Here is a 19,024-nt window from a genome sequence, read left to right on the forward strand (position 1 = left end):
TACAACTCTTCTTATTTGCATTTGATGCTACAACCTTTGGTCCTTTATAGCCCCTTGCCATGTTGTGGCTTGCCACTTGGGGCGGGGCATCTCTTTTGGGGGCCTACCCCTCAGGTGTCTGTCAGTCTGGGGACTGCTGTGGGGTATGGACTCCAGTGATGCTAGGGAAGACTCAGATGGCTACTCGAGCGTCCTTTGCAGGATCTGCATCAGCATGTTCTGCATTCTATTGACTGCTGTGGCAAGCTTTCTAACATTCTGCGTGTCTGCGGCAGTCTGATATTGCAGGATCTGGCTCTGCCTTTTGACAGCCCTCCTGAGGCGAACAAGTTCTGCTTGTATGTGTCGGAGGTTCAGCTGCTCATGTATGGACTCCTCTGTTGGTGTCAGGGATGTTATTGGTGTTTGGCCTGGTATCGGTGCTGGTGGAGGTGCTGTGATGGTGGGGTGGAGTGCAGGAATTTGGGTCTACAAATGTGGCATGACGAGGCTTCTGGGCTGCTCCTGCCAAGGGTGTGGTGCTTCAGGCTGGTACTGTGGTGTGCTGGTTCTAGGTTGTGACAATTCTATAGGCTCCCACTCAGTCTCTGTTCCTCCATGAAGCCAGAGAGGTTGAGGGAGACATTGAGTGAGCTGGGTGAACTCAGGGTTTGCAGCATCTGCAATGACTCCTGAGCCTGTGGCTGCTGCTGCTCCTCCTCCTCCTCCTCGCTCACCTGGGTCTGGGCATTCATCAGGAAGGGCCTGTGCAAAAGGGCTGCTGCACTGCTGGTCAGGACTACTGCTTCGTGGGTGAGAGCTGTGGAAACAAAACATAAGATGTAAGTACCAATGGCAGCAAGTATCTTTTTTTTATTTGGCATCAGAAATGCACTTTGCTTCTTAGCATTGTGAGCATCTTATGCCAAATGATGTGTACATCCATTGCTGCCCGCCCATTTACAGGTGAGGTGAACTTACCGGCTGCAGCTTGTGTGGTGTTCAGCCGCTCAGCCATACTCTTGAATATAACCGGTCCCAGCTTTTGCATGATGCGCTCCTCCATGGGGGTGAGGACGAGGGGATAAAGGGCTCCTCCTCTGGTCTACCACATATATTTATTTCTGGTTGCCACCTTGGCTTTCAGCTGCACCTCGATGTCCCGATACCTGTGAGCCACCTGTTCCCCACTTTGTTGGACTCTGCTGCACCTGAAGATGCCAGGGGCTATATTGTGCCAGATCTGGCCCTTGGATTCCTTTGAAGTTTTGACCGCCCGGTTGCCAAACAGCATGACATAATGCTCCAGGATCCCTGCAATGACCATCTCATTATCCTGGATGCTGAACTTGAAAGCCCTGAGAGAAGGATGTCCTGCTGCCTGGCTGCCAGAAGGGGGTGCCACTTCTGCTTCCAGAGAGGTGTCCTCTCTTTCCTCACTCTCCCTCCCACTCCCCTCCCTCCCAACCCCCCACCCCTGCCCTGCCAACTGCCTTCCCCTCTGCCCTCTCTGTCTATCCCTAGCCTGACATCGTCTGCCCTCCGTCCTCGCCTGCCTATCCCCTTCCCCCTCCTGCCTCCCACCTCCTCCTATTCTTTCCTTCCTGCCTATCTCTACTGGTGTTCCTATTCCTATTTCTTCTTCCCCTAGCACTCCTACCCTTGTCCTCCCTCCTCCCCCTCCTCTCACCTCTCCTCTCTCCCCATGCCTCTCATGCTCCATCCTCCTCATTCCTCCTCACCACAAACACGAACTTATCCACCAACACTCCTCCTCACTCCCCCACACCAGAAGACAGACAGACAGACAGACTGGACTAACAAAAACTTTCACTCCAACAAAGAAGACAAAAGACCAAGGTAAAGGGAAAAAGATGGCAAAAGAAAACAAGACAACTCACTCAATAATCACTATAAAGATCCTCCAACTAGCCACCATCAACACCTACCTACCCTCTCTCTCCAAAGTCCTGACACACCCTCAAGAAGGCAGCTGCAGGAAGCCGGAATATATAAACTGAAAAAATAACCACTATGTACTAATTAACGCTAGCCGTGTAAAATGACAAATCACGCGGTGACACAATGTGCAGTGTGCCGACACAACATGCTGACACAATACCGCATGTGCTGACACAATGCCGCGTGCATTATTAACCTATGCGGCAGGCTGCAAATTACCTAACCACGTCCTTTTTTTTTTTTTAACATGGGTGCTATTTATTGCTATATTTATAGCGATTTGATGAATCTAGGTCTTAGTGTGAATCCATGATGAATATCCGATGCTCATAGATGCAGGACTTGAAGCCAATGACCACAGACTTCTTGGCCTTGTGCTTTTCCATACTCATCTAATTCTTTTTATTAGAATTAGATGAGTATGGCATCTATATTTATATAAATATATTTATATTTATTTTTATAGAATAGGCATGTACATTTTTTAAACTGATCGGAAAAGTATGCCCTTGTATATATTCACATGTACACATACATACATATGTTGTTGGATAGAGATGTACATATTTTACGATTATTAACACTATTGTATTGCTCCATACTGCCATATACACACGATTATGTCACCTCATGCAGGTGTCTGTAAGTTAACCTCTATGTCTGTTATGAAAATATACCAGGAAGTGCTCTAATTAGCACAATTTTTTAAATAGAATTATGAGTCATTTTAAAGTTACTGTTCTGAGAACTACAGTCAGATTTATTAAACACCACCTCATGAAATCTTACAAGAAATTCAAATGGCTTAAGGGGCTGTGTGAAAAAAGATCAGTGGTAAAACTTTCAGAAATTTTTCCTACAACACTTTTTTTTTCTGAACTGCCAATTAATCAGTAATGTTGATGCTTCATTCAAATTGAGTTCAGCTGAAAAGTAACTTGATCTTAATACAGGCATCCAGGACATCACTCACTCGCATCCGTCCTTTCACATTTCCATATTAATACAACGAACAACAACTTTTGGGTTAACAGGGCCGCAGCTTTAATACAACCTGGAGGCCCGAGCCCCATTTAATTAACATTACAAGTTCAATCAACCACTTCCAACCGTCCGCTGCTTCTCCAGCAAGATGATCCTTTCCAGCCACGTGGCTCGTCCATTTGGCCCCCGCACCGAGTTCAGACTCCCACCACCTGCCAGCAAAGGAGCCAACCCGGTGGGCCACCGTCGCCAACCAGCAAGAAGCCAGGCCTGCCAGATGACCCCCGCCGCCTGCCAGCAAGAAGTCCACAACCAACAACTCCACGTTGTCCAACATTCCCCCAATTGCCAGGTAAATCCATCTAAACAGGTAACCAGTGTATAAGCAGCACTGGCTCGGGCCATCTGCTGCGACAAATAACTCACTACAACACAACAATAAAAGAATAAGGGCGGGTGGGAGGGAAAAAACTGCCGTCTCTATCCCCGGAGCAGGCGCGCCGAAATACCGGTCGCGTCACACTGCTCCTGCTCTACCCAGCAGCACAGCCCCTTGATGCTCGCCGACCAATCCTGGCCGGCCAGCACCATAAGAGCAGCCAATCCCCTTATCCCCTTCACCTGGACTGACCCCTCCTAACCCTGACTCCTCTCCACCTCCCGACCCTTGCCTGACCTCACTCCCTCCTAGCGCCCCCTCCCCTCTCTAAGGCGCCCTTTCCCGGATCGGGCCAGCTCTCGAGTGTGCCTGGGCCTGCATTACATTGGCCTGCCGGCTATTACAGCCAACAGACCTCTCAGAAAATCAATTTTGTTAAATTTGATATGCTTTTTTGGTACTAAAATAGATTTCTTGTTTTTTCGGTGAATGCTGTTTAGCAGGTGATTGCAATTAACAATCAGATTAATGCAGGTTCTTAATATTTTTCTAGTCAATGCTAAGTGAAGACAAGGCTGTCAATCTTATGATCTGGATGTCTGTAACAAAAATGTCATGTAAAGCATAAGTATGTAGGGATGTGCAGCCGGAAAATATTTGGTTTAGATTTTCTTCAGTTTGTTTTTGCATAATTGCGCAGTAAATTTATTTAGTGTGCAATAAAAACAAAATCAAAAAAATAACAAATGTACATCCCTATAAGTATGTATCAACCAGCTTGAAACAGTTCAACTTGCAATAATGTTATGCACATTAAGGCATCCTACTTTTAACTAGTGACATTTGTGACCCTTGTCTAGTCACTCTCTCTTGTTACTTGGCTACCCACTTGAAGTGCAAACTCACTGCGGTACAGATTTAAACCTTTTGTACTGCAATCTGGTTTAGGAATGATATAAGTACCAAAATAAACAGTCTATAAGCTTTCTGGGTTAAACTTAAAAGCAGTTTTATGCACTAAACATTGCCCATCTCACAAAAGTCATTGATATAAAGTGTTTATTTACAGTACAATTTACCAAAACACATGATTCAAACAAGGATTTGGTTGAGTTTTGTATCAAAACAATTATATTCCAGAATGGCAGACATTTTCTAAGATGCAGACATTTTTGGAATCTAGTTTCAAAGGTGGCAAATAGAGTGTAGATAGGGTGCCAATCTGTTTTAGACTAGAAACAGTACTGGAATTTACCATGAAGAGTTTCCCTTAGAAAATGAGTTTACAATCTTGCGGATACTTGAAGTTCCAGGTGAGGTTTCAAAATTGCCTTCAATTTCTATTTTACGTATTTTCAAAATTATTTATTCATTCATTAATTTTTTTTTTTGCATTTCTTGCAAACAGTATCATCCTATGGCTATTTCATTCTGACAGTTGCTATGAAAAGATACAAGGGAGTCTAAGAAGCAAGGTGCGTTAATCGTAATGCAAGCATTAATGCATGTACAAATTTGCAAAGATCTATGAAGTTGTGCATTAGTCTGCATAAGCATTAACATGGTCACAACATGGCCTAACACAAAACATTTAAATGTGCTGATTATAGATTAATACAAATTGTGCTCAGTATTAAATTGATAAGGCAAAAACTTAACTGCACCTCTGGAGGTTGTACTTAACTATTTGCAATAAAAATTGATAAGGCAAAAAGGTATCCATTAAATAAGGGGGTACTAGAGGGGTTATCTTTTGGTAATGATGCTGTTTAATATCTATCTGAGGCCCCTGTGTAAACTTCTCACTGGTTTAGGTTTACAATATTGTCTATATGCAGATGACATCCAGGTTTTTTCCCCTTGTGCTGCAGATATCAACATATTTGTCGCCAGTAGAATGTTGGTTATAACAGAATAGACTCTCATTAAATCTCTCTAAGACCGAAATTATTTATTTATCAAGCAATGCATAAAACTCTTTTCAATCATTATATATTTTTCAAGGGCAATATATCCCCATTAATCATTGCATAAGAAACCTGAGGGTTATCATTTATTCTGATCTATCTTTCAAAGTATACCCAAAAACGCTAGTATAAAAATCATACCGGAAGCTGCCTATGCTTTCCAGGCTAAAACTTTCTTGGAATTAGCTGACTTTAGGACAGGTTTACAGACACTCATAATTTTCAGATTAGATTATTGTAATTCAATATATCCTGAAGTTGGTTCACTGACATTCAACAAGCTTTTCAGATCTCAGATGTAATTCAAAAACTTGCAGTTGGCACATATCTCCTATATTTGTACCTTGCAAGTTGGGCTTTATGTGCTGTAAATTATTGGCAGATTCACCTTTTGGGGCAGGGAAAGCCATTGGGGTTCCCCTAGGGCTCGGCGTGAGCAAGGTTCACAAGTGTGCACCCCCTTGCGCGTGCCAACCCCGTATTTTATAACATGCGCACGGCTGCGCGTGCATGTTATAAAATCGGGTGTAGATTTGTGCGCGCTGAGTTGCGCACACAAATCTACGCCTGCGTGTAGGTACTAAAATCTGGCCCTTTGTGTATAAATAAAATAAGCATGATTTATACAGGAAATATACAATAGTTGTAATGGGTTCAGAACTTGAAGACCAGTAGATCTTTTCTTACAAATAAAATATCACAAATCAATTAATAATAGGTTGTTTGAAGAATATTATTCTTCTGAAAAAATAGTCTACGAAATTCCACAGCATGTTTATTTTACATGCACATTCAAATTCAAAAGCAAACCTGATCATTTATGTCTACAGCAATGCAAAAATGCTATTCTATTTTGCAGTCCATAGATCATCCAATGATTTTTTTCCAGAAGTTTTGAATAATATAAATATATGAATCAAGTTACCAAAAAATAGAAGCACAACTGAGTTTAATTACTTTCGACAGTTTATGAAACCATATTTCCTTTGTCTATCTGTGAAAAATATGCTTTGAAAGTTATACCCTTACATGTTTTATGAAGTTTGCTATAATGCCAGTCAACTACTGCCCTGCAGTTTTGTACCGATCTAGTAACAATTCCAGTAGACGTTTCAATCCCCAAATACTAAACCAAGATAACATATAATAGGATTTTAATTCTCTTTGTGAATCCTAAACATGCAAACTACAAAACCATTATATATATATATATATATATATATATATATATATATATATTTATCCAGATCCATTCAATACATGAAATGATGAAATATTTATTGACTGTTCTAGAATATCCTTAAGACAATTTTCAAGCTGTTTACATATGTAAATTGCCATTTACCCTCTTAAATTGACTGTCTGAATATTGCTCTCCCCCAATATGACTAAAAAATAGCATGTGTAGTGTTCCACAACATATATAACTTTCTAGCCACATATAGAGGAGGTATTGCTGGGGGGGGGGGAGGGGGTGGTTTTGGATGGGGTTGGAAAATAATGCAAGTAGACTGCATTTTCAAGTCTACCTGCTTATTTTGCTTACAAAATTCACCCACACAGAAATCAGGTACTTTTGTACCCATGGTTCCCTCCAGATTGAATATTCACAGAGAAACCCTGCAGGGTGTTTCATATTGAAAAATAGCTTGCAAGTCCATGATTACGGCAAACTACCCACAGACTTTCAAAACAGCTTCCTTAATGGGGTGCCATAAATGTATGCTTAGAGGTGAATTTTAAGACCCGCGTGCTGGCTTCTGCATATTATAAAATCGGCTGTACAGGCATATGAGCGCTCAGTTTTATATAGAAGTGCAAATGCCGCATCGACTACTTAAGGGGTGGAATTTTATAAGAAGAGTGCGCCAAGGCTACTTACCCTTCTCCTAGTTCATCCAGTGTAGGGATAGGACTTACTAACCCCCTTCTCCCCTGCTAGTCCCGACCCTTAAAACTCCGCTGATTAGCCCTGATTTATTCTTTGACTTACATGGCCCAACATACAGAAGTAAAGTTTGCATGGGGGACCCCTGGCACGTGCTTGTGCACATAAATATTTACACGCACATCTCTTGGTCTTCCCCAAAAACACTCACACCCAGACCATGCCCCTTTTTGAACTTTGGATTTACGCGCGTACACAGGCGCTTCTTAAAATCCACTTGGCGTGTGCCAGCCCGAGACATTCGTGTATCTCCCGGCTGTGGTACGCGGAGGGTTTTAAAATCCACCAGTTTATGAACTCGTGAGTTTATAATAGCTAACACCTTTAAATTTCACTCATGAGCACAGAGCATCTCTCTGCAATAAACATTTTTGTCTCATTCCCTTTCATTCTCTATTGTATAAATGCATTGTCTCAGAAATACTAAATAATGCCAATCCTTCTATGCTTTCTTTTCTTGTCCAGTAAGGGGTGAATTTTAAAAGCATTGCTCGTGTTAAAAGGTCCATATACATGAGCATAAGGGTCACACTGAGCAATGCATATTTTAAAAACCTTAAATTATGTGCGTATTTATGCGTGCGCGAGTATTAAAAAAATGGGTGAAGCTGGGGCATTGGAAACGCTCTGGGGTGATGCCAAAAGTATTTTAAATCCGGTGGCTGTGGCTGCAGCACACAGTGCGCATGTTTACTTCTGCTCTTGATGAGCTGTAATTCTGAAGACTGGGTAAGGGGTCTGGGTCAACAGGGGGTTTGCAGGCTGAAGAAAAAGAGGGGTCTGCATGACCTCAAGATGGACTGGGCAAACTGGTGGACTAATTGGTAAAACTGGGAATATCATTCACGTGGGCATGTTTTAAAATCTGCTTACCTGCGTGCGTTATAGCTGACAAAGTCCTAAGGAAGATATGCGAAATACGTTTGCTCGAGTAACTGCTTAAAAGTAGGAGCACATATACACATGGTAGGCATATTTTAAATCATACGTGTGTAACTGCGTGCATGATTTCAAATTATAGTGTATGTGGGCTTGTGCACCAATACACGCATGTATGGACACTCATGTGCTCATTTTAAAGTTACTGTCTAAGACATTTTGTTTTTGGCGTATTGTATTAATTTAAAATCCACTACTATTATTTCCTTTATTGTAGTTAATGTTATCATTTTCTGTTGGTCAATCAGCTAGAACTTTTCAGAAATAAACATAATGTACATCAGCTAAAACCCAAGCCAGTTACCTCTAAGTGACTACGCCGTTCTGCAATTATTCTTTCGTCCTTGTTTCCAAAGAGCTTCTTAGGTGGAAATTCCAAGGCAGCAAGCTGTAACAGATGGAAAAGACAGTGAAAACTCCAAAAAGTTGATGCACCCATTTTGTGGTCATAAAGGAAGCTAATGTGAATAGCTGTTTGAGCTGATCAAGGAAAAAGAAATATTTAAAGGTGGAACAGAGGCTGTGAGGGAGGCTGAACAGGGCAATAATAAGTATATAATATGCTGGCCCCAGTTTCCTCTGTGTTAATGAATGCATTAACTATCTCACTTCCCTATGCATAAGCCTCAGTATCCCTCATTGAACATATAAAGTTGCTCAAATGATGTCAGACGCTGTAGAAAAAGACAGGGATGGGCTGGCCTGACAGCTCAGTGCAATACTGGGCACTGCCATGTGGAGAAACTGAGTTTGATTCCTGTGTCCAATCTTGTGCTCCCTGGGTCGGCAGTGGCTGGAAAAGCTGCGGTGGCAACATTAACAGTCCCTAGAGGAGGAGGGAATCATAGTCATTGTCTAACAGTCATACTCAGTGGCCTGATTTAGGACATGTGATTGCAGGGCACAGGATGCAACCCCGATGTATGACCATCTGCTAAGAACTGTCATGTAGTTATCACACATGGCAAGTTCTGGGCAGAAAATAGGTCTTCAACCTAGTAGAGGGCATATGGGATATACTATAGTAAAAGAATAACAGAGGAGAAAAGGAAGCTAAAAGAAAAGCCAGTTTGAATTACTTTTCCAATGCTTATTTAAAGATATAATAGGCAAAATATTTACTAATATCATTCATGTAGCACTTGCGCAATAGTACTTCATGCCTCTTGGAATTTAGAGAAACCTAAATTAGAGCTGTGGGCTGCTAACCAGGGAAGACAAGGTTCAAATCCCATTTACACTCACTGTGACCTTGGGCAATTCATTTCACCCTCCAGTGCCTCAAATACAAACTTACATTGTAAGCCCTCAAGGAATAAGGACATGAGAAAAAAGATTTGCCAAAGTCCTACTGTTCACCCTTTAGCTCCTCCTCAAAATACATCCACACTTTACCAAAATTCATATTTTTGAAATCTTGGACTTTTGAGCTTTGTGTGACTTCTCTCTCTCTTGATTGCTATATTAAACCATACTGTCTAGTGATCACTGGTGATTAGATGAGTATCTACCTGGACATCAGAGATACTATTTCCATTTGTAAATACCAGGTCTTGTATTGCTTCTCCCCTCATGGGTTATGTATTTATTTAAAATTATTTTCGTCCTATGTTCTCCAATGTTTGGGGTGGGTTACAATGTTACTAGCATAAAAGCAAGCACACACATACATAATCTATAAAGCAAACATCAACAACACTTGCAGGCACATGGATCTTATGATGGTGCGATCAAAAATTAAATTAAGATGACAGCTATATTTTCTGCTTACATTCAAGCCTTATTCATAAACATAACATCAGGGAGAAAGAAATTCATTTAATTCTGTAGGGCAACTGCCTCAAGGAGGGGAGATTTAAGATGGAGTTAAGGAAAAAGCAACTGTGAAAAAAATGTGTTTTTAAAGCAGTTTTGAAATCTTTTTTGTTTGTTAATAGCTATATGTTTTGCAGGAGATAATTCCAGAGTCTTGGTGCAGTCAGTGAAAATACTTTCTCACGTGTAGATGACAATCTTACAGTTTGTACGAGGGGGGGGGGTATGTTTCCAGTAAAACTTGGGAGGATGATCTAAGTGTTTTAGGTGGTACATAGAATTTAAGGGAGCTATTAACCCAGGGCGAGTTTACGTGGTATAATAAGTTATGATCAAAAAATTGTGTGTTGCCAGAGTAGGTAAATGGATCATTGTTAATAATCCTGTCATATGTCAGCAGGAGACCAGATGGCCTATAATTCAAAGAATATACATTTTTATTTATTGTTGTTCAGTAAATGATTGACAATTGTAAATCAGCACTGATTGTAAGGCGATTCTAATCACCCAAGTGGGTTGACATTAATGGTTCAATATTGTAAATCAGAACAGGTTATAAAGTGATTTCAGTCCCCTGCCATGGGACTGTGCACTACTTCAGTTTTCATTTCTGGAGCATCTCCATTTTCCAATGCAGAAAAGACAATCTGGATGAGTATCATTTGGAAGAATGTGTCTCTGTGTCACAGATCTTACCCTTCCAGAGTCCAATGCAATCCATTTATTTAAGATTTACAGTATGTTATGTAATTTTATTTTTGTACATGTTATGTGAGGTTGTTGGTTGTGGATATCAAATTTGTAATCTGCCCTGAAAAACAAAGTTGCATTTCTGCGGATAATAAGAATTTTTAAATAAATAAATAAAACATGTATTCCTGTGGGAATGGTGCAGATATTATGGATACTACACAGTTGGAGAGAGAGGGTGTAAGTGTGTCACCAGTCTTAATCCTTCCAGAGCCCGCTGTATTACATGTATTCCTGGGTTTCTGAATCCTCTTTTGGAATGGGGGGTTATTTACTCTTTCGGATAGTAGAAAGACTAGGGGGCACTCCATGAAGTTAGCATGGAGCACATTTAAAACTAATCGGAGAAAGTTCTTTTTTACTCAACGCACAATCAAACTCTGGAATTTGTTGCCAGAGAATGTGGTTCGTGCAGTTAGTATAGCTGTGTTTAAAAAAGGATTGGATAAGTTCTTGGAGGAGAAGTTCATTACCTGCTATTAAGTTCACTTAGAGAATAGCCACTGCCATTAGCAATGGTTACATGGAATAGACTTAGTTTTTGGGTACTTGCCAGGTTCTTATTGCCTGGATTGGCCACTGTTACAAACAGGATGCTGGGCTTGATGGACCCTTGGTCTGACCCAGTATGGCATTTTCTTATGCTCTTAGATCTTCTGGATGCTGTACAATTTGGGAGGCTTTTTAAATCATAGAAAATTCCTCTTTCAGATGAGTCAGCTTCTTTATTTATTGCAGATAGTTGAAAGCAAATGTGATGCCTTGAGCCTCCAGATGGTCTGCCTTAAGACTAAGTCACTTCAATTATTACATTGAGTAAAGGTCATTATACAAATTTGCTTAGAAATAGAAGAAACTATATTGTGATAAGAATTTTCTAAATACCTTGTTTACCATTCAAGTTTAAGTAACCTTGCTAATGTCCCCTAGACTATGTAAAACGTAAGGTCTGCGGTGGGTGGGAGATGTGATAGGGTGGGAAGCTATTAAATGTCAAGGATACTTCAGATCCAAAACTAATTGAGCGCTAACCCAAAGTTCTTATCAAACTTCAATTAATAAGCAAAAGTTAAGAGTATAAAGAAGCAAAACAGGTTGACATTAGTAACAAGCAAATTCAAAACAATGAGAGATTGTTTTCAATTTATATAGCAAGAAATAAACAGAAGGGGAAAAATAAATATTTAAAAACTTTGTTTTTAAACAGCAGATTCAATATGAAAAATATCAAAAGAATGCAATAAACAGTTTCTCTATAAGGGCTAAAAGGGAGAAATTCCTTATGCAAAAATAGAGAGTAGGGAGATTTAAAAAACAGCAAAATACTGTCAAACTAATAATCAAACTTCAATTAATAAGCAAAAGGAAGAGGATAACAATTAATCTATATAACTTCCTTACGTCTTTTTGCTAACCATTATAAATGTATACTGTGTTAATTAGTGGGTTAGTCTATAAAGTAGGAATCAAAGATGAGGTAGGTGAGAGATGAGATAGGAAGGAGCAACCTAAAGGTGAGGGGGAGGGGGGAAATCGCACAATAGTACATAAGCTATGTCCCTTCTAAAATTCCTCTCTGTAATCTAAAAAGCAAAAATAACCCTGCAAACAGAAAGGTGATGTAAAAAAATCCCATTTCAAAAATAAAAAAAATGAAAAAAAAAATCCCTTTTTCGAAATTAAGTCACAGCACTTAAATCTAAAGCCAGAAAAAATACCTTTGTTTGTAATTCAACCCCTCCAATTATATAATAATGGCCTGATTTTATAAAGGTTACGCGCATGGCTGGGCCTTGTGCGTAACGGCACGCATTTTACAACAGGCCCGGTCACGCGCAGAGGTGCCGGGCCCAAAGAAAGGGGTGGGACAGGGTCGTGGTCTGGGCCGGGAAAGTGTGGGGAGATTACTTCTGCTCCAAAGGAGCAGTAAGTACCAAAAAAAAAAAAAAAATTGGGGGAGTGTGGTTAGGCTTATGGGGCGAAGTAGAGAGGGAGGAAGGTTAGGTAGGGGGGTAGAAAGTTCCCTCCCAGTCCATTCCTTAATTAGAGCGGACTGGGAGGGAACTGGGGTAGGCCCGATTGTGTGGTGGTTGCACGTATTTTGTGAAAATTCTCCCCCTGCGAGCGTGGATTTTAAAATCCGATGGGCGCTTGCGTGAGCGCGCGCCCATCGGATTTTATAATGTGTGCGCCAGTACACGCATGTTATAAAATAGGTGTGTCCATGTGTGTGCGCCGGGAACCGTGCGATGCTGCTTTAAAAATCGACCCTTAAATTATTTTTAAGGCTCCAGTAAAAAGTAGAAAAATTAGTAAGTTCTCAGGCTAGTTGTTTTCAACAACTTTATTGTGGTTCACCAGGAGCCAAATCAAATTCAGTGCAGCAAGGAATGTGCATAAAATACAAGTGCAGCGATTAATGAAATGGTTGCTTCAGCTTCAAAACAATCAGGTCATAAAACTAAGGGGCTATCTTTAATATGGCAACATGCATATCACACCTGCTACATCCAATTCAGTTTCAGGACTGAGTTTTGACGGTTGCAATTTTTAAAATCCTGCTTCACACAGATAAACTGTGGCAAATAGGATAATAACAGGATTGTGGCAAGAACAGGATATCCTTCCATCACTGAATACTAGAATTCCATCAAATTCTTTGTCTGGAACGAAGGGAGATGCCTCTGCGAAACAGCTTTCTTTAAAAAAAGATTTCTCAAATCTAAGTGATAATTTATAATCCCCAGCACTACTCCTTTTTGGAATCCTTGCTAGCCTCTATTGGTTTGTCTGTAAGTCCTTTTTCTGATGAGGTTAATGCCTAATTTATATTATGTTTGGTTTTCTTTCATACTCTTTAATTATAATTTACTTATTGTTATTTTTATCAGCTAATAGTTATTATTATGTTTCTTTTCATTTATGTGTGCTCTTAATGTATCCTATCCTGAACTTAGGAAGGGCGGGTAATAAATGTTTTTTAAATAAATAAATAACTCTGTCCAGGTAAATGATGAATGGATTATGAATCTATGCATTAGGATTTAGCATTTCCGAGCTAAAATAATTTTGAAATGAATTCTTCAGGGTTGTCATGAGATAAAATTTTGTCCGATATGATTTGTAAAGATTTCTTCAGCCTCTTCATGTAACAGAAGCAGCCCTAGCACCCTTGAGAAATATGTATTGTCTTTCTCCAAATGCATTTTCCAGAAGTATAAAAATGCTTTCAACTTCTCTCCAGCTTCCACGATCATCCCATTTGGACTCTGAATCAAATGATTCAGGTCATTCAAATGAGATACAAATATTTGACAAGTAAGCCAGGCCTTGCACAAAATCTCATATTTTCCACAAAGATTGCTAGCTTTTTCTTGGAGAAACATGGCAACCTTTATATGAAGTTCTGACTCAAGTGACAACATGACCTTATGAGAATCTGTAAATTTTTGTGTTATACAGGAGAACATCAGACTCTGAACTAACTTAGTGGCAGGGAATTTGAAGAGAAGATGATTTCTGGTATGAAGTTTATGTGGAGTTCACAAGCTACATTGCTGTGGACATGATGTCCTTCATATTTTGGCATAGTATTTTTGTGGCAAGTGCTTATCCATGGAGGATACACTAATAGAAAGGAATGTCAAGAGATTCTGCTTTCACCAGGCCTGCAAATCCTAATTTGTTCTCAAGCATTGATGACGCCAGTGACATAGATAAGTTTTTCCGCCCCTAGGCACTATTGGTACTGTTACCTACCCCGATCCTCCACTCATAATGTTGGACAACAAAGATCAGAAGGTCTAAGATATAGTCCCACAGATTCTGCAGCAAGAATTAGAAAATTCTGAAGAATTTTGCTTATGTTTGTTTAATGTATTTTCTTTTTATTTGGTGAGAACAAGGGATCTCAAGGAGAAAATCTTGAGAATAGAAAGAGGACCATTAGATAGGGAAAGGAAAGGGATGGCTGGGGATTGGGGAGAGAAGAGGAAAAATAATCAGAAATATAGTTAGAATATAGGGTGGGGTGGGGGAGGAGAGGGAGAGAGGATCCAGGATGGGAGGGGGAAGATAAGAAGGGGAGGATCAGGAATCTGGGATGGAAAAAGAGGAGTGGGTGGGATAGAAGGACTTGGATCAGGGGTTGGTGGAGTCCTAGGATCTGGGAAGAAGTAGGAAGCAACGGAGGTTCCAGGATTTGGGGGGATATAATCTGAGATCAAGGGAGGGAGGCTATGAAATGCAGTGGGGGTGGAGGAGAGGAGACAGGAAGGAGATTTTCTATCATGCTGTAATTCTGTTCCCCTTGCATCCCTTTTCTAACCTCCCTTCCAATCATCCAATCTGGCATACACATACACATCCCGGCACCAATCCTTTCTCTGTTATATACAGAAACACTTTCTCCCTTCCTCTCTATCTCACACACAGACATATGTTCCGGCCAGCCAATCCTCCTTCATACCCCAATAATCCTTCGCTCGTCCTCTCCTAATCTACAAGGAATCAATGACTATTTCTGGTGCCAAACAAAAACCTTGGCTGTTTACACAACAGACAGATGCATTCTGATATTTTTATTCCTTTGATTACCACTGTCTAATCAGGGACGCCTTATTCTAGATGCCCGAGTAAGGTCGGGTGCAGCATCCTTCTCCTGGCGTCCGTACATGCGTCTGTGTCTCCGCTGGACTTGCGGAGCTCCAGAGACGCCTAATTTTAGACGCCGGAGGAAGGTCCGGTGCAGCTTCCTTCTCCCGGCGTCCGTGTCTCTGCTGGACCCGCGGAGCCTCAGAGACGCCCAGACAGAAAAATTCTACTGTTGGATATTCAAAAACAATACATACCTCCTCCGGTCTTTGTGCCGGGTTCTCCTCTTGGCTGTTGTCTCCAATAGGCCATCTAGAATTCGCTCGCAGAGCATTTCTTAATCTCGTTCTTACCCGTAGAAAAAAGATTGCCAAAGCCAATATATACATGTAGTCCATGACGCTGTTCATTGGATATTCACTGTCTGTCAAGAACACAGCACCACACTAACGCCAGGGTCAGGGTATGCGGTAAAAATAGAGGGTACAGACGTGGAAAATGTGCAGTTTAAAGACGCATTATTTTGGGCGCGCGTTACTGTATCGAGCAGAATAGCTAATCCGGTCATTACATACCATTAACATAGCATCTACATGCGGCAGGCGCTAAATGTTACGCGTTGTTTTCAGCATGTGCTAAGGACGCGTTAGAACATATTCTAAATCACGCGTCCGTCTTACGCGCCTAAAACGCGCGTCTAATTCGCGTTCAAAAGCGCGCAAGCTCGACTGCACTTTACTGTATCGGCCCGAAAGAAATTGCAACACCCAAAAACCAGGATACAGATAGGCTAAAAATAATTGACCTTTGCAAAGACCTTGATTTATGTACCCACTACATTGCATACAATTTGCTAGCAATGTAACTGCCTATTTGCCTTGAAATGTAATGCCTTTACTGCAATACCTCTCAAGCTACTGACCTAATCTACGCCACCACAATATACAGTACCTCAATATAATCTACCTAATGGTAATGTAACACCCCCCCCCCCCCCCCCGATCTTTGACCTAACCTCACACTCTGTAATCTGTTTTGAAATTGCCAACGTAATCCCTCAGTTTCTGATCTAATCATCACATTGTAATCTGCTTTGAATTAGCTGACCAGCCACAAAAGGAGGAAACAATAGGAGGAACAGAAATACTAAATTAGATTATAATTAAATTAAACCTCCCTAAAATGATCAAATTTTGCTCTGTCTACATTATGCTTACCACTACCCATCCTGTCCGTGAATGACAGGACAGAAAGGATTGGATTAGAAAGCTCTTCTTTTCTCTACATCTGCTCTAGGCTCAACCCTCCCCCTTCTGTTGTTTTGCATGCTGCCATGGAGGGGAGGGGCTGGATCAGGATGCAGAGGGCTGTTTTGTGCTGAATGAGATTCAGCAAGGCTGGAAGGCAGCAAAATCTTCAACCAGCCTTCTGCCCTCCAGATGTTTTCGCTCTAGGCATAGGACTAATGTGTCAATTGACAAATCTGGGCCTAGCTATACCAGTGATTTTATTTATTTATTTTATTTAGATATTTTATATACCATCAGTCCATATAAAGATCACCTAATTACATGCTGAATAAGAGAGGGCTGGCTTTCAGCTTCCCATCACTTGTTGAAGAATATCTGAAGATATATCTTGAATTGGTGCATGAACCTGTTCCATGGTTGGGCACTATCTATACTGCATGTATTTATTCTTGCATAGTCCTTCAGATGGCTAATAAAGGTCCTCCTAGAAGCTCCGTCAGACACCAAGCACATTTTGTGGAAACTAGGGAACGTGCTTTTCTGTTGCTGGCCCCATTTTTATGGAACTCATTGCTGAGCATTACAGATGATGTCAGACTCTAAAGCTTTTAAAAGATCTTAAAAACTTGTTTTTAAGCATTTGAATAGATTATATGCTGTTCTCACTGCAATTGTTTGAGCATCACTTTAGGATTTTAATGCTTAGTTTCTTGTGGCACGTTCTTATCTGAGCACATATTTATTATTTTAAACGCTCTGTCACAGAGTGTGAGATCTTGCACTGAGGTAAGATTGGCGCTGCCCAACCAGTGACCCAGCTGGGCTCCCACCGTCAGTAGGCAGACTCGCAGAGACTGGGGCCAGGTCAGTTAATTAAGAACATGCCATACTGGGTCAGACCAAGGGTCCATCAAGCCCAGCATCCTGTTTCTAACAGTAGCCAATCCAGGCCATAAGAACCTGGCAAGTACCCCAAAACTAAGTCTATTCCATGTTACTGTTGCTAGTAATAGCAATGACTATTTTCTAAGTCATCTTAATTAACAGCAGGTAATGGACTTCTCCTCCAAGAACTTATCCAATCCTTTTTTAAACACAGCTATACTAACTGCACTAACCATATCCCCTGGCAACAAATTCCAGAGTTTAATTGTGCGTTGAGTGAAAAAGAACTTTCTCTTATTAATTTTAATTGTGCCACATGCTAACTTCATGGAGTACCCCCTAGTCTTTCTATTATCTGAAAGAGTAAATAACAGATTCACATCTACCCATTCTAGACCTCTCATGATTTTAAACACCTCTATCATATTCCCCCTCAGCCATCTCTTCTCCAAGCTGAAAAGTCCTAACCTCTTTAGTCTTTCCTCACGTACACCAGCCTCCTCCTCTGCAGGTTGAGCCCTTGGTATCAGAGGCTGGAAGAACTTAGGCAAGGGTCCTGTGGATACCGGATAGACGTAGGCAAGAAACAGGTCAAGGTCAGGGCAGGTGGCAGACAGTAGTGTCAGTTACCAAGCAATGGTCGAGGCAGGCTGATAGCAAGCAGTGTCAGCTCCAGGCAATGGTCAGGGCAGGTGGAGATCAGGTGGTACCAGGTTCTAAGCAGTGGTTTGGCAGGCAGATAGCAAGCGGCATCAGATCCAGGCAATGGTCAGGGCAGGCAGATAGCAAGCAGCATCAGGCCAGAACACGAGAGATCAGTACAAGTAGAGAAAAAGACTGGAACAAAGCAAGGAGAGAGCAAAAAAAGACAGGAACAACGTAAAGCAGGAATGGAGCAAGGCAGGAAGGATGAGGCTGGGTGGGTTGGATAAGGCTGGGCATGAATAAGGCAAGGCAGACAGGAATGCACAACACATACCTCAACAAAGCCAACTGTCATCATCATCATTTCCAGGCACTGCACCAAGTCCCTGCCACAGAGCCTCTAATTTAATATGTGCGCTCACCTAAGCAGAGCACCATTGCAGCCTCCTGCCACAAAGAGACCAGCAATGTTCCAGGGGTGAGTGAGGTCAGTTGCTGAGCTATCCCACGATTAGCCAAATGTTACATGCTCAGTTTTGTTTTTATTTGTTGTTTGATATATTCAGTCTCTTGTAGTGTTTTTATGTCACATTTTAAATGGTTATGCATACCTTTAATATTGAAAGTTCCCACAATCATTTAGAGTGAGTGTTAATGAATAATGTTAAATACATTTGACAGCAGTATTTTTTCAATTTCCTTCTGATGGTTTTTGCCACATACCAGCTCAACAATATGTGGGCGCTCCACCCCCCTTGGTCCGAACTATGAATTACCCCTATGCTTGGGGTAGGGAGGACCACATGAGAAATAATATTTAATAATATGATTTATCTTCAGGATTGTAGCCTGAGTGGGGGATGAGACAGGGTCCTGGTCACCCCAATACTATAATTCTGTGCCCTTCTCAAACAACTTCTCACTTGTG

The 19,024-nt window shown here is 41.2% G+C and overlaps 1 protein-coding gene across 1 annotated transcript in view; it reads right to left on the reverse strand.

Moving 5' to 3' along the window:
* The window catches only part of KIF16B (kinesin family member 16B), a 742,061-nt gene that overhangs the window by 71,349 nt on the left and 651,688 nt on the right, over window positions 1-19,024 (reverse strand). Inside the window, 1 exon segment of the mRNA XM_029596778.1 lies at window positions 8,463-8,546. Within this exon segment, the coding sequence (XP_029452638.1) occupies window positions 8,463-8,546 (84 nt within the window).

The sequence above is a fragment of the Rhinatrema bivittatum genome, chromosome 3 (genome assembly GCF_901001135.1).
Source record: "Rhinatrema bivittatum chromosome 3, aRhiBiv1.1, whole genome shotgun sequence".
Lineage (NCBI taxonomy): Eukaryota > Metazoa > Chordata > Amphibia > Gymnophiona > Rhinatrematidae > Rhinatrema > Rhinatrema bivittatum.